This window comes from Cebus imitator, unplaced genomic scaffold, assembly GCF_001604975.1.
Source record: "Cebus imitator isolate Cc_AM_T3 unplaced genomic scaffold, Cebus_imitator-1.0 Scaffold10, whole genome shotgun sequence".
Taxonomy (NCBI): Eukaryota; Metazoa; Chordata; class Mammalia; order Primates; family Cebidae; genus Cebus; species Cebus imitator.
This window is the reverse complement of record NW_016107325.1, coordinates 10,289,166-10,303,605: the sequence shown is the minus strand read 5'-3', so window position 1 is coordinate 10,303,605 and position 14,440 is coordinate 10,289,166. Positions and strand designations below refer to the sequence as shown.

At 34.7% G+C, this 14,440-nt stretch overlaps 1 protein-coding gene across 4 annotated transcripts in view; it reads left to right on the top strand.

Annotated features, from left to right (window-relative positions):
• The window catches only part of LOC108317712 (sodium channel protein type 1 subunit alpha), a 144,683-nt gene that overhangs the window by 68,662 nt on the left and 61,581 nt on the right, over positions 1-14,440 (top strand). For all 4 annotated transcript variants that reach the window (XM_017548370.2, XM_037745791.1, XM_017548385.2 and 1 more), the window contains exons 2-3: positions 3,471-3,783; positions 14,031-14,149. In XM_017548370.2, coding sequence (XP_017403859.1) covers positions 3,520-3,783; positions 14,031-14,149 — 383 coding nt within the window. In that variant the 5' untranslated portion in view covers positions 3,471-3,519. The remainder of the gene's footprint in view (positions 1-3,470; positions 3,784-14,030; positions 14,150-14,440) is intronic.

Genomic DNA, 14,440 nt, shown 5'->3' with positions numbered 1-14,440 from the left:
ATGGCAAGGAAGTTGCAAGCTGGCACAACTCCTCCTTACCACCATTCCTGGAAAACTAGAAACAAATATACAGAACTGAGAGTATCACCAGAAATATTCCAGAACTCAAATATGAAGATGAGGCAGTTCCCAGGGAAACAGAGAAGTAAAAAGTTATCAACAAATTTAGACTCAACTAGATTTTCTCCAATAATATCTTCTAGGAGTTTTTTAGTCCTGCATTTTACATTTAGGTTTGTGATCCATTTTGAGTTAATTTTTGTGAAAGTTGTAAGGTCTGTATTTCTAGGTCTACTTTTTTGCATTTGGATGTCTACTTATTCCAGCAATACTTGTTGAAAAGGCTATCTTTTCTTCATTTTACTACCTTGCTTCTTTATCAAAGATCAGTTGGCTGTAATTATGTGGGTCTTCTTCTACACTCTCTATCCTGTTCCATTGATCCATTTATCTATTCTTTTGTCAATACTATACTGTATTGATTACTGCAGCTTTATAGTAAGTCTTAAAGTCGGGCAAGTGTTAGTCCTCTGACTTTGTTCTTCTTCAACATTGTGTTGGCTCTTTGGGTTTTTTGCCTTTCAAAATAAAATTTAAAATCAGTTCATCAATATCCACAAATTAACTGCTGGGATTTTGACAGAGATCGAAATAAATGTTTAGTTCAAGTTGGGAAGAACTAGTGTCTTTGATATATTGAGTACTCTTACCCAAACACGTGGACTATCTTGGCATTTATTTAGTTATTTTTTATCTCTACCTCACTCCTCATAGAAAATAAATTCCAAATAAATAAAACATTTTAATTTATAACATGAAACCATCAAAATACTAAAAATACAAGAAGAAAAGGTGATATAGATGCATGTGTATGAACGTATGTATTTCATATTCCTTCTCCTACCCCTTACTGCCCATCCCTCTGGGTGCCTCCTTAGCATTATCCAGAAGCCAAAGAAGAATTAGATAATCACATGAAAATGTTAACATTTTTAATTAAATATTTTAAAATCTGTAGCACAAAGCACCATAAAGTAAAAAACCATATATTTTTAAAAGATCACACATCAAAAAAATCAAGTGGTTAATATTTTGTCTTAAAAGATACTATAGATTGAAAAAAATGAAAAAATGGGCTGTTCTTTAAATAGACAGTTGTGGGAAAGAAAATTAAAAATAATTCTTAAGTATATGAAAAATATGTTCCACTTTTCTCATAGTAAGACAAATGCAAATTAAAACTGTAGTATGTTCTCATCTTTGTCCCTGTCAGATTGGAAATATATCAAAAATGTGATTACACACTATATTGATGAGAATAAATAGGCACTCTATTATATTGCTGTCAGGAGAATAAGTTCATATAAACTCCATAGAGAGTAGTTTTGCATTAACTATCATAATTAAAGATTCATTCTTCACAAAGCCAAGTCTAACTTTAAAAATTAATTTTATAAATATATCCACAATTATTTGAAAGTATGTGTGTAAAAATGCAACCTTATTTATTAACTTGGAAATAATCCAAATACTCACATTTAGGGAATTGGTGAAACAGTCCAAATATTCACATTCAGAGAACTGGTTAAATAAATTATGGCATACAACATGCAATGGAAAACCAAGTAGCCAGTAATAGGTATGAGTCAAATCTATAAAAATTAAGATGTGTGAGCTCTAATATATGTTTTAAGTAAAAAATGCTGGTATAAAACAGTTTGTATAATAAGATTCTGTTTGTATGCATATTTTAAAGTAGAATATGTATACATACAGTCATGTTCTAGCGTCTACCTATTACATATCTGAAAAAATATATGGGAGATAGGTAGCAGTGGCAGCTTCTAGGAAGGGGAATTGAGCCTGGGGAAATGAGGTAAAAAGGAGACATTATACCACATTTTCTTTTAAATGCTTGTATTTATATCATTTACATATATTTTCTATAAAAAAGCTATTTAAAAATAAAAACTATATATATATACACATATATATATATCAAAATATTTTATTTTCTTTTTGAGAAAGCTACTATATTTGTTATCCCTAAACTTTTATTTGCAAAAAAATAAATGTTAGTATATTCCTGATGACTTATAGGGGAACCAGAGTTTGTAGACAGAACATTCAGTTTTCATTGATTTACAGGCAACCTATTCCTCCAGGTCCTAAATAACTGTGGGTTAAGTTGTAAGAACCTCTGAAAACTTCACTTGATAGGCTAAGGGTACAAATTTAAACTTGAATCCTCCCTTCGTTTGATTATCCATTCTGAAAAATGTAGTTTTTACAGCCATGAGAACCGCCTTGAAATTTGAGGTCCCTGTAGGATTCCTTACAAAATAATTATGCCTACAATTTTATTATTGCAGTTCGTATACGCCAAAGCTGTAATTAACTCTACCATAGCTTGCTGACCTTAATGAGTTAATGCAGTCTCCAAATAAAATTCATGCCCAAGCAGTAGCTTAGGCTCTGGGATGTTTTGGCTGGGTAAGATCTGTAATATGTGAGTTCCTATTAAATATGGCTTAAAACAGTACATTTGGGATTTGGCATCTGGCATCAGATCAGGTCTGACTCTGCTGTATAGAGTTGAGGGTTTTGCCTCAGGCCTTCATAATAGGGTTAGCACTATAAGACTATAGAATCAGCAAGAATTTCATTATTGCTTCAGTGAAGAAAAATACTTTAGTTTCTATTGAGTTTATGGCACCCTGTCTTCTTTCTGATCATTTTTCTTGAAATAGGAGAATCCTGCTGTCTCTCCTGCACCTACAGTTATCTTCTTCCACCCCATCTCAATCTAGTAATTTCTTTCCTGACTAGTTTTTCTCTCCTTACTCACATAAATGGCATTTGTCCAACTGCAGACTGTATTTTTCTTTGTGTTCAAGTAAGCCAATCACACATGGCAAATGAAATGAGCAGGACATAGTTCCAGATGTCTCAAATCTTAGAAGAGTTTAAAGCCCAGTCAGGACAGCAGTAACTAACTGATTGGTCACTGCAAACTATCCTGACCATCTTGTCCAGTAATCACTTGTCAAGCATAGAGGATAAGATTTTAAGTCCTCACAGAGACAATTTCTTTTCACCTCATCCTTGTTGAATGAGCTTTCCTTTGTCTTTATAGACACAGTCTCCATCTTCTAGGGGCGTCATAGACTGAATAGCTCATTGGTGAAATAGTGGTAATTAGCCTAATCTACTTTGGTTAAGGCCATATTTGAACCACCTTTAAAACTCATGGCCCAGTTCCTGTATCAGAATAGCACAAAAATTAATAAATGTGGGATGCTTAACAAAATTCAACACGGAAACTCGTTTTGTTAAACATTTTTTTTAGAAATTATCTTTCAATTTAAGAAAACAAAAATTTAAATCCTCTACCTCATGTTTCATGACAAGAATTTATATCAGTATCTCTTATTCTTCTCTTTAAAATATCTGTATTCCTTTTATTTTAGGAATTTCATATGCAGAGTAAATGGTAATTAAAATGTGCAGGATGACAAGATGGAGCAAACAGTGCTTGTACCACCAGGACCTGACAGCTTCAACTTCTTCACCAGAGAATCTCTTGCGGCTATTGAAAGACGCATTGCAGAAGAAAAGGCTAAGAATCCCAAACCAGACAAAAAAGATGATGATGAAAATGGCCCAAAGCCAAATAGTGACTTGGAAGCTGGAAAGAACCTTCCATTTATTTATGGAGACGTTCCTCCAGAGATGGTGTCAGAGCCCCTGGAGGACCTGGACCCCTACTATATCAATAAGAAAGTGAGTGTTTTTTATCAAGCATATTTTGCTGCTAATTGCCTGCTGCATTCCTTGGACTGTTGTAGCACCAACACGTGCCAAATTAGCACAAAATCTTAAGTATACTGTTTAAGAAATGAAACACATTTGTGTGTGGTTTATGCATATACATGAAAAATGAATTGATTATATCATAGCATATGCAACTGCTCCAAATACAGGATAACAAATAAAAAGAGGCCGGGCGCAGTGGCGAACGCCTGTAATCCCAGCACTTTGGGAGGCGGAGGCGGTGGATCATGATGTCAGGAGATTGAGACCATCCTGGGCAACATGGTGAAACCCCGTCTCTACTAAAATACAAAATATTAGCCAGGCATAGTGGCACATGCCTGTAGTCCCAGCTACTTGAGACGCTGAGGCAGGGGAGTCACTTGAACCCGGGAGGAGGAGGTTGCAGTGAGCCAAGATCATGCCACTGCACTTCAGCCTGGCGACAGAGCAAGGCTCCATCTAAAAAAAATAAAGTAAATTATAGGCAGCTAATTTAACAAATTGACACATTCTCTCCACAGATTAGATTTACTATGCAATTTTCTGGACTTTCTGTACTTGGAAATACTTGGAAATCTCAAAATCATATGAGTAATAAAGGCTATAGAAAATATTAGTACTAATTTTTTGTGAAACAAAATTTGATGCCACGGGGTTTGCAATTTCTATGTCATGTTATAAACAACAAATCAGGTAATTTCCTGAAGAATTTTTTTTTACCTGTAAAATAACATTTTTACATAAGCTAGAATTTTACAAGTTATTTACTCTTTTGGTATTAATGTATTGATATTGGTAAGAATTAACAAATATGTCATAATCTGAAGAACCTATAAACAATATATGAATGCGTGCTTTTTTTTGTATTCATGTTTGAAACGAATACCTTATATTAAGCATCCAACTTTTCATTTTGACTGTCTTTTCACCAAACCAAAAAGAAAAGCATAAAAAAAAGTTTAAAAGATTATTTTGTTGATTTTAAGCTAAATGTATGACTTTAGGTGATTTGTAACATTTTCTTTTTCACCTGACACAATGCGTTTGTGAATCTTAGTGGAAAGGGAGGGCACAAATAAATTTTTTGTTGGACATGAATATTAAAATATGCCCTAGACTTTTAGGGACTCTCTTTGTTTCTGGTCCAGCTCTGTATGAAGTTAGTCCTTGTCAAATGCAGGCAACAGTTTGGCATTGGTAATATGTGGATTTTATAAATCACTTCTGATTGGCAAGTATAGTTTCACAGACAACAGCCTCACAGAAGGATGACTAGCCTTATGTTCAGATTTTTTTTAACTGTTCAGGATATAGTCAGTTTAAGTATAACACATTTTCCCTTTTTAAAAACTACTCTATCCATTTTACAGTAGAGGAAGGGGTGGATCCTGTTCCATGTATTTCATTTTTCTTCTAAGTTTACTTTTGAATACCATATTGTCAAATCTTAGTTGGGAAGAGATTATTAATCTCATAACTGCCATTTAAGTTATGAGAAAAGTTGCACTTTATTATTAAATCAGGTTTTTGGAAATTAATATATATATATAAAGCCAAAGCCCAAATTAAGCAAACTATGAGGACTTTGTTTGTATAAGAAAAGTAAAAATGCGCATAATCCAATTGTTTAAACATTTTAACTCATTTAAAATGACTAGTATTGAAGCAAAGACTCTGATGTGTTCCAGACAGAAATTCATTCATAGCATAGAGTACGTTATTGTATTTTTAGCCACTGAATACTTCCAGTCTATTCAGAGGCTGTTCTTGGGATATGTTAGTGGGCTCCATCCTCAACAGGCCTTTTCCTACCCCCAGACACCAGGTCCTCACCTTTTTGGTAGCAAACAGCAACTAAATATGGTTAAAGCCACCCAGCATCTATCCCTTAATCAAACAGGGAAGAAATTTAGTATCTCTGCTTTTATGCTGTGTGCTTATGTGTAAAACAATGAATGAATGTTTTGAGAAAGACCAAACTAATGCATGTTGACAAAGGTAAACATTCTTCATCTGAAAAACGGAACATCCAATCAATCTTTTTTTTTTTAATTAAAGAGCTTTCAGAATGATAAAAGTGATTGTCTCTAGGGGATGTCCCAAATCAAAACAGTCCATAATTGATTTGTAATGAATTATATATAACAAAAGATACAAAGGCAGATATAAAACAAAATTGTGCAAACATTTTCGAAATACTCAAAAGAAATGTCTTATAACTGGGGGTGAAAGACCAACTCTGACGAAGTGACAGCCAGATTCTTGTGCAGGAAACCCTTATAAACTTTGTTGGGCTCATGTCTAAACTTGCTCTTAACATCTTCTGTCCTTATCTTCAAATGCACGTGGTATGAGGAAGGAAAAGCATTTTGGCATTTTGGAACAAATCACAGTGTGCAAGTAGAACAACCTGATAAGAGAAATATTGTTATCAGGAAAGAGTGTTCCCCAAGGTAAGGTATATTCATGGCTTTCACATTGAGCTGACACCAAGCAAATCTTCAAATGTAAGTCATTCAACAGCAAATCAAACAAAGCATTTTGCAGGGTGGAAATCCTTAAAAACTAATATGGGTGCGTAGAACACATGATTGAGCTATGTGTTTGAAATTTCCTTCTTCTGCATTTTTATGTCTTAACACTTATAAGTTGCCTGTACACTTTTTTCTATGTCTTCGATTTTCTTTTGTAATTGAATTATTTCAGTATTGAAGAATGTTCTTAAACTCTGAATTAATTTGCTCTGACTAAAGTTGGAATGCTTAGCAAAATCTGAACCTTTTTAAAAGAATGAATATTTCTTTCAGCATGACTAATTTTATTTTAGTGACTGGGTTATCTGACATTGGCTGGGTGATCTTCATTAAAACAATGTAGTACACATACAAATACTCTTGACACAGCTAAATGGTCAAATAGCACAAATGTCACCAGAAAAAATGTTTCTCAAGATGAGATTTTCCACTAATGCTGATATTAGGTGTGTGGATTAGGTTTGCCTGAGTGAAGTGGAATATGCAGTTAGACTAGTGATTTCCCTAAAGTTGAACTCTAGTACAATAGTTAATGTGTCATTTGTATCTATATACAAAGATTCTGGTTTCTTTCTTAATAATATATATAATAAACAAAGCAACCCAACTATAAAAATATTTGCAGAATCCATTCCTTACATTGTATTTTAGGTTAAAGTGCAATAGTGCACATGCAAGGAATTTATGTGAATAACAACACAACCACCATACTGAAGCTCTCTGTGATCTTTTATGAAGGCAATGTCAGTGAGCTTATAAAAATGTCACTGCTGAGGGTGTATTTTCCAATGGCATATGCCCACATATTTTTATCCTCTTTGTCCCAGTTTAAGATGTGCAAATTATGTAATGTTCAAATATTCTACTAAAATTGTTAAAGTAGTTTAATCCATGTTCAATAATGTTGTAGTAGTAACTGAAGAAATAGTAGCAATCATCTCATGAGCATTCCTGATGCACAGAAGCATTAGAAGGTTTTTAGACCCCCAGATGTTTTAAGCCTTCAGAGTTCCAGGTTAAAAACTCGGGGAAAAAAAATGCTGTCATAATACAATGACAGTATTTTTCATATCATGTTAGCTCTGACTCAAGTGGTCTTTAAAACATGATCCCAGTTGGGTTCCCTTTGTTTGTTTATTTACTTTAGCTATGTAGGAAGGCACATTTTAGCTTGTGAACACACCTTTGTTCCGCTCATGGGACTTTTTTTTCACAGTTTCGTTTCATAGCTTGCATTGATTTTGTACCATTTAGCTCTACATAGAAATTCTTTACCCACTCTTTATTACAGAAAATGTCTTCCTTCTTATGTTCTTGTTAAAATTACAGATGACTCATTATTACCATGGAATAAAATATAATTTCAACAATGTGACAGTTTACTTGAAATAGAATGAGCTATTTTAGATCTGTAGTAAAAATGGATGTTTGTTAATTATGGAGTGCAAAAATGTATTCATTTTTTAAAAGTCTTATGGACCATTTAAAAGTAACTTATTCTCTCTTTCTATCAGCTGTCCAAAAAAAAATGCACACTCTCTCTTTGTTGGGCTGCATGAGAAGTCACATATGAATTTGTGATTTCAAATTCATGTCTGCTCTATCACTGACACAGGAGTTTTTAGCTGTTAAATTGGGTGGAGAGAGTTTGTTTTATTTTTAATTGCAATTATGGAGTTTTTCTTGCAAAAGTAATTGATAGAAAATCAGAAAAGTAGATGATTATTAAAAGCCTATAATTCTATAAATTGTCATGTGGCCAGTCTCCAGTGTGTAGTTGTTCTTTACATATCATCAGTTCCTCTAGAACTACAAGTCACCCAGACTCTCCCTTACATCCATGACCCTGTAGTTGACTTCCCTGTCTTTCTCCTCCCTATGCACTGTCTCCTCCTTGTGCTTCTTTCCTTTGTCACTCCCCATCTCTGTCTCAGAAACAGTCCCAAGATGGTGATGTTGATAAATAAAATGATAGCTAGCATTTTTTGAGTATCTGCCTTATCAATAGGAGATCCTTCCATTGAAAGTGACCAAAACCCAACAGAGTCAGGTTTTATTTTTTGGGGAAAAATAAAGGAAAAGTGTCTAGTGAATCTGGTTTTAATATCAAAATATCCAGTACCTCAAATGGTATCATGAGGGTAGTCCTTTTCCATGTTTAGCTCTGCTTTCACCTGTGTTGGCTTCATTTGCAGGCAGGCTCTTCCACAAGATGGAAGAAAGCCTCCAGTGGTGCTAAGCTAACATCCTACAGCCTTGTAAGCACTGCACTCTGCCTAACAAAAAAAAAAAAAGAAAGAAAAAGAAAAAAAAGGAATCATGTTTTCTTCAAAAGCTCTAGCAGAAGTCGGAAGTCCTAGAATTGGTTCTAATTAGGTCACATGGCCTCCTCTGAACCACTCATTTTGGTCAGCAGTACGTGATGGTCTCCTTGGTATGAGATGGTCTCTACCACACGCTGACCTGTCTGCCAAGGGGTGGGTCAGCTCTACCAAGCCACACAGGCAGTCAGTGGGGCAGAGGTTTTTCTCCAAAAGGAAGATAATAGTAACTGTTAGAAAACATGTCCTAAGCAGGCAAAAACAAAAAACTATGTACTCTACATGCTATATATAATATATAACATCAGGACAATTACTATTCTTATTTAATCCACGTATCATGTCCTTTCAAGATAGATCTTGTCTTTATTTAAAAATAATAAAACTGAATCTAAATAATTTGCCTAAGATCACAAAACTATTTAGTAAGAGAGACTAGTTTTAAAACTAGACCAGTGAGTTTCCATGGCCCATTGCCATGCTAGTTTGGTTTTGCTGTCATAGCAGTAATCACAGCAGTGGAAAAGAGAAGTCAGTGATAGAATCTAAATAAGCCTATAGCTATTCTTGCTGTTTCCTGCTCAGGCCATTTTGCAAGATGTGATTCTTGTCTCCTAGTCTGGCAGTATTTCCCAAACCCTTACTGGTCATTTCACCATTTGTCCATTTCCTGACTTTATAAAAACTAAAATCTCAGATACTCAGTGATCTAGATTAGCTTCTAAAATAATTAGAAAAGTTTCTTTCCCACTAAATTCCAATAGGGTAAAAAGCGCCTATTTTCAAAGAGGATCAATTCAGGAAATTTAAATTGTGTGCCTCTGTAAGGAAATGGCATTTAAATTGGGATCTGAAAGCTAAAAGGGAGAAGGGAAAGGAGAATCTTCCAATGAAAGAGAACAGCATAGAAGACATATAATCAAGTTGACCGGTAACACTTAAGAGGGGAATAAGGTGAGGGTGGGAAGTAGACCTGGGGCTAGGTAAAGGGGATCTTTCAGGACAAACAAAGAATTTGAAGGTTATCTTCAAACAAAATGAATTCCCAACAAGTATTTGAGTACAGGAGTAAAATGGTTCGTTTTACATTGTTAAAAATCACTCGGGTTCTCTATGGAGAAATTTAGGAGTTTTATGCTTGGTCTAGTAATTTGGCAATGGAGATGGAGAATAATGGATAGACTCAGAATTGGTTTTGGAGGTGTGATGTTTAGGCGTCAGACAGAAGGAAGCTGATGCCCTTGTTTTCTTAGATAGGAAGTTTGAGAAGAAAGATGTTGAACCTGAAAATTCCAATACGAAAATTGTCCATGCTTGGAGAAACATAATTGTTCTTATATGTGTATATTTAAGAGTTAGAATACAGAGACACATTTTAAATATTTTAATCCTTATATTTTTATTGGCATTTTAGAATTCACAAAGGGCATTGACATGTTTTATTTCACTTCATCCTCAAAACAATCCCTGAGATTGGTGTTAGTATAATCGGGAGAAATTGAGGGGAAAAATTTGCTCATAGTTCTCACACAGCAAGCTTGTAATCAAGCTAGACTCAAATGTGTTCTTTCCAACCAAAATTAAAAAAAAAAAATTAACTGACCATACAATAGTGTAGCAGATCCAGGGAATGTATATACTGATGACATATGGCTGAAAAATGTTTCAGCTCCAGGTTTTATTCCTTTTCCTTATGGTTATAGTTTCTTCTCTCTGCTGAAGAAGAGTCTGAAGGCTCTGCAACCTTGGCTGACAAAAGCCTAGCTAGGCACTTTCTAGCTAGGCAGCTTCTGCACAGTTATCTCCTCCACTGGCCCCAACCCTCCTTCATCCTACCCAGCTAAAGCATAGGAACAAACAATTTTACAGACTCTACTTTAGGTACAAATTCTTTTCTTTTGTGTGAGCTTATGGCAAAAATTTTTAAAAACTGACTATGAGGCATGGAGTCAACAGACATGTTTTATTAAACTAACATTATAATTTTGAATTATTTTCGGCATTTATAAATCAGAAGATATTGCACAGACACATAAAATTATTTATATAAGGATTTCTCTTGGAATATCATTTCAGGCATCAATGACTTATATGCCTAAAATTGTCAGGTACCTACTGTCACTTAGCCTCAGTGGGTATTTTAGTTTGTAATCTGTGGCTTAAGGACCACATCTGTCATTAGGTGAAGGCTATATATTAAAGCTTAGTGGGCCACATGTAGGCAAGTGACACAGATTGTTCCTCAGTCTTACTATCCCTGGTTGAAAGGGAAAAATTGAATGAGATAAGGAGAGAAAAAAATATTAAGTATGGCACGCTCTCTTCAGCGTCAGGTAGAAAATCTGCACAAAAACTTGTCATCCCCCACTGAGCCAGAAAAGGAAGAAAATCTTGGCTTGAACTCACAGGCTATAATAAATGCGAAGGGAAGTAGGTGAGACCATTTTAAAGTCCTTGGGAAAAAATTATGTACCGTGGAACTGGTCCAGCATAAGAAATGTCCCCAGAGTTATGTATTATACTAATGGAATCTCTTGACCGTCTATGTTGCTCTTTACACCCGAAACTTTGAAGCATCTCTCCTCTTGCCACATGGCTCTCCTTCTGCCCCTTCATGCTGGACCCTCTTCCCAAGCCAGCAGCTTAGAGCTATGAAAAAGTTAATACCACTTCTGGGTAGGAGTTAGAGCCAGATAATTTCCCTGGTCTGACTGCCAGGGCTATTTCAAGGAGAAAACTCTGCCATTTTCAGAGTAACACTTTCTTAACATATAGTGATAAAGTTTTGCAGTGCCATTAATTCAGGATTGTACTTCATTAACAGTTTGATAGACTCATGCATCTAGTAAGATATGTGTATCTGTGGGAATATATGTTCAAAGTTCCAAACAATTGACTTCCAAATGCATTTTTGGAGCACAACTCATGTACAAGTTGAAAATTGTCTGTTTTAAACTTTGAGGCTAAAGGATAAATTTAACCAACCAGCAGTTACATTCTACTTGTTGTGTATTGTTCATCATGATAGCTCACCTATTTGAATTAATAGAAGATAATGTAGAGGAATTGGCCTAGACTAGCACTTTCCAATAGAAATATAATGTAAGCTATACATCTGAGCTACAGGTATGATTTTAAATTTCCCAAGACCCACATTAAAAGAAAAACAAAGCAGATGAAAATAATTTAACAGTATATTTTTAAACCAACATATCTGAATTATTATCATTTGGGAGTAAAATTGATATGAAAATTACTGAGATATTTTATGTGTTTTTTATACTAAGTCATAGGCCTTTGAAATCTGGACTTACATATTTCAAATACTCAATTGCTACACAAGGCTAATTAATCTCTACTGTATTGGGCAGCACAGACATAAACTTAAAGCATCTATTGTTCAACAAGGTCTTTAGCAATCCTTGCCGTGTAAAAATAATTTCTGGTTTTAAAGAAAAAGCAAGAAGGAAGTTACATAGAAAAATTAGTGATTTTACTCAGCATATTTCGAGGGAAAGGAAGCATATGCAGCAGGTTTGAAAGGTGGACCATATTCAGTCCTGAACCAGCTCACTTTGTCCTTACATGTTCACATTCCCCACAGCAAAGGCATTTGCATTACACAAGCCAGTTCAGATTTTATGATGATTTCACAATGGCATTCAAAGACAGAATCCCTGAATGAATCAGGAAAATATAGCTAATATTATTGACATAGGTGATTGTTCCTCTAGTAAGTACAGGTGAAATTCTCCCTTCCTTCAAATGGACTTTGTGATAAAGTTGTATTTGTTTTCTGAACTCACACTCCTTCAAAGAGGACAGAGGGAATGCAGGCAGAGGTGAGACTTGGAGCAATGCTTCTCAAACTCTCTTGAGGTGAGGTCCTTATTCTTCTATAAAATGAAATAATAATTAATTTCTAGAAAACTGAAATGAAAAACAGGCCCACAACTACACCCCCACATTTTTATTATTAAAGTACACAGACACAATATTAATTGGTCAAATTGCTTTACAAATTTTTAAACATGGATTCTCCATATGTTTACTTAACCTTGTCACTGGCCAGGAAGCAGTGGCAACCAGCACTGATTGGGGGACCACACTTTCACAGCCAATTTAGGACACTTCTACCCATGCCAGATGGAAAGTGCTTAATTTTCAAACAGCAACTTCATAAATATTTATCGAAGGAGGGGTAGGGTGGGGTTGCTTTACTTGAATTTAGAAAATCCTGAAAGTAGAAATCTGTTAATGACCTAAGACTAACTATAGACAATAAATTATTATTGAAGATTCTTAGTAGAAAATAAACATAAAGTTAATGCTTGCTATATCATAACATGATCTGTGCAGATATGCACCCTAAGGCTTAAAAAAAGAGAGCTTTTGAAGAATGGGTGAATTTAAAATGAAGAAGCTTAAAATTTCCTTGCCCAGATATGTTCTTCACAGAGAAAAAAGCTTTCTCCCTGGCTCTGTCTAAATGTAAGTAAACGCCTTGGGAAACACTGAGTCAGAGTGTTTTTTACATGTTTGCATGTTGCTGCTTTAATTTTTTGTCTGCCCACTGACAATTGAACTCAAATAAGTCGAATTTTTGGAAGGAATTTCATTCGCATTCATGGATCCTGGATTCTTCAGGGGCTTTGAGCTTTTCCTCTGGGATAAGCAAGCACTGCATAAAATAGGAAGTCAATTGGGATTAGAATTCAATATGTCAGCTAACTCAGAAATCCCAGTACAGAATTTAGCACTCCTGGTCAACGGATACTCTCCAGGGAACTTGGCCTCTAGAAATCAATTGTTGGATTCCATCCATCTAACTCAAGAGTTGGTTTGATGGTGGCTGTTTTTATTTTCTATTATGAAGAGAGTGATAATGTTTATTTTATGAGAATAGATGGTAAAAACAATCTTTACTTCAAAAATAGTATCAGTTCTACTGAATGATTAATTTTCAAGATATTTGAATTGGGAAAGCTGAAATCACTGTAAAAAGAACGTAGTGCCTTCAGTTTTTTGAAATGAAATGAAATGTGCACCCAATTAAGACTTTCATTTAACTCAGACATTTAAAATATCCAGAAAATAAATGACTTCTCTTGGCTAAATGTCTTATGTACAATAAAAATGAGGGTAAGTATCAGGTAAAAGGTAAGTGGTATCATTTTTCCTCTATAATTAAGAAGAGCTCCAGTGACAGTTTGTTTTCACGGTGCACATTAGAAATTGTGATTGTGCTGGTTTCTCATTTAACTTTAGAATAATTTATTATGGCAAGTAACAGAAAGTAGATAATAGAGATTAAGCAGTTTATACTTTCATACTTCTATGTTGTGTTCCTGTCTTACAGACTTTTATAGTATTGAATAAAGGGAAGGCCATCTTCCGGTTCAGTGCCACCTCTGCCCTGTACATTTTAACTCCCTTCAATCCTCTTAGGAAAATAGCTATTAAGATTTTGGTACATTCATATCCTTTTTCAAGTGATTAACTGTTTGCACATAATCTGTAAGTACTTTGTAGCTAAATGTAAAATTAAGTTAGGAAATTTCCATGTTCTATGGTTTTCATCACTCTCATTTTGCATCTTTGTCACATAAGCCTTATTCTTAAAGTTGATTAATCACATAGACATTACTGAAATACACACTCTTTAACTATATATATATATATATATATATATATATAGTTAAAGAGTGTGTGTATATATATACACACACACACACACACACACACACACACACACACACACACATATAT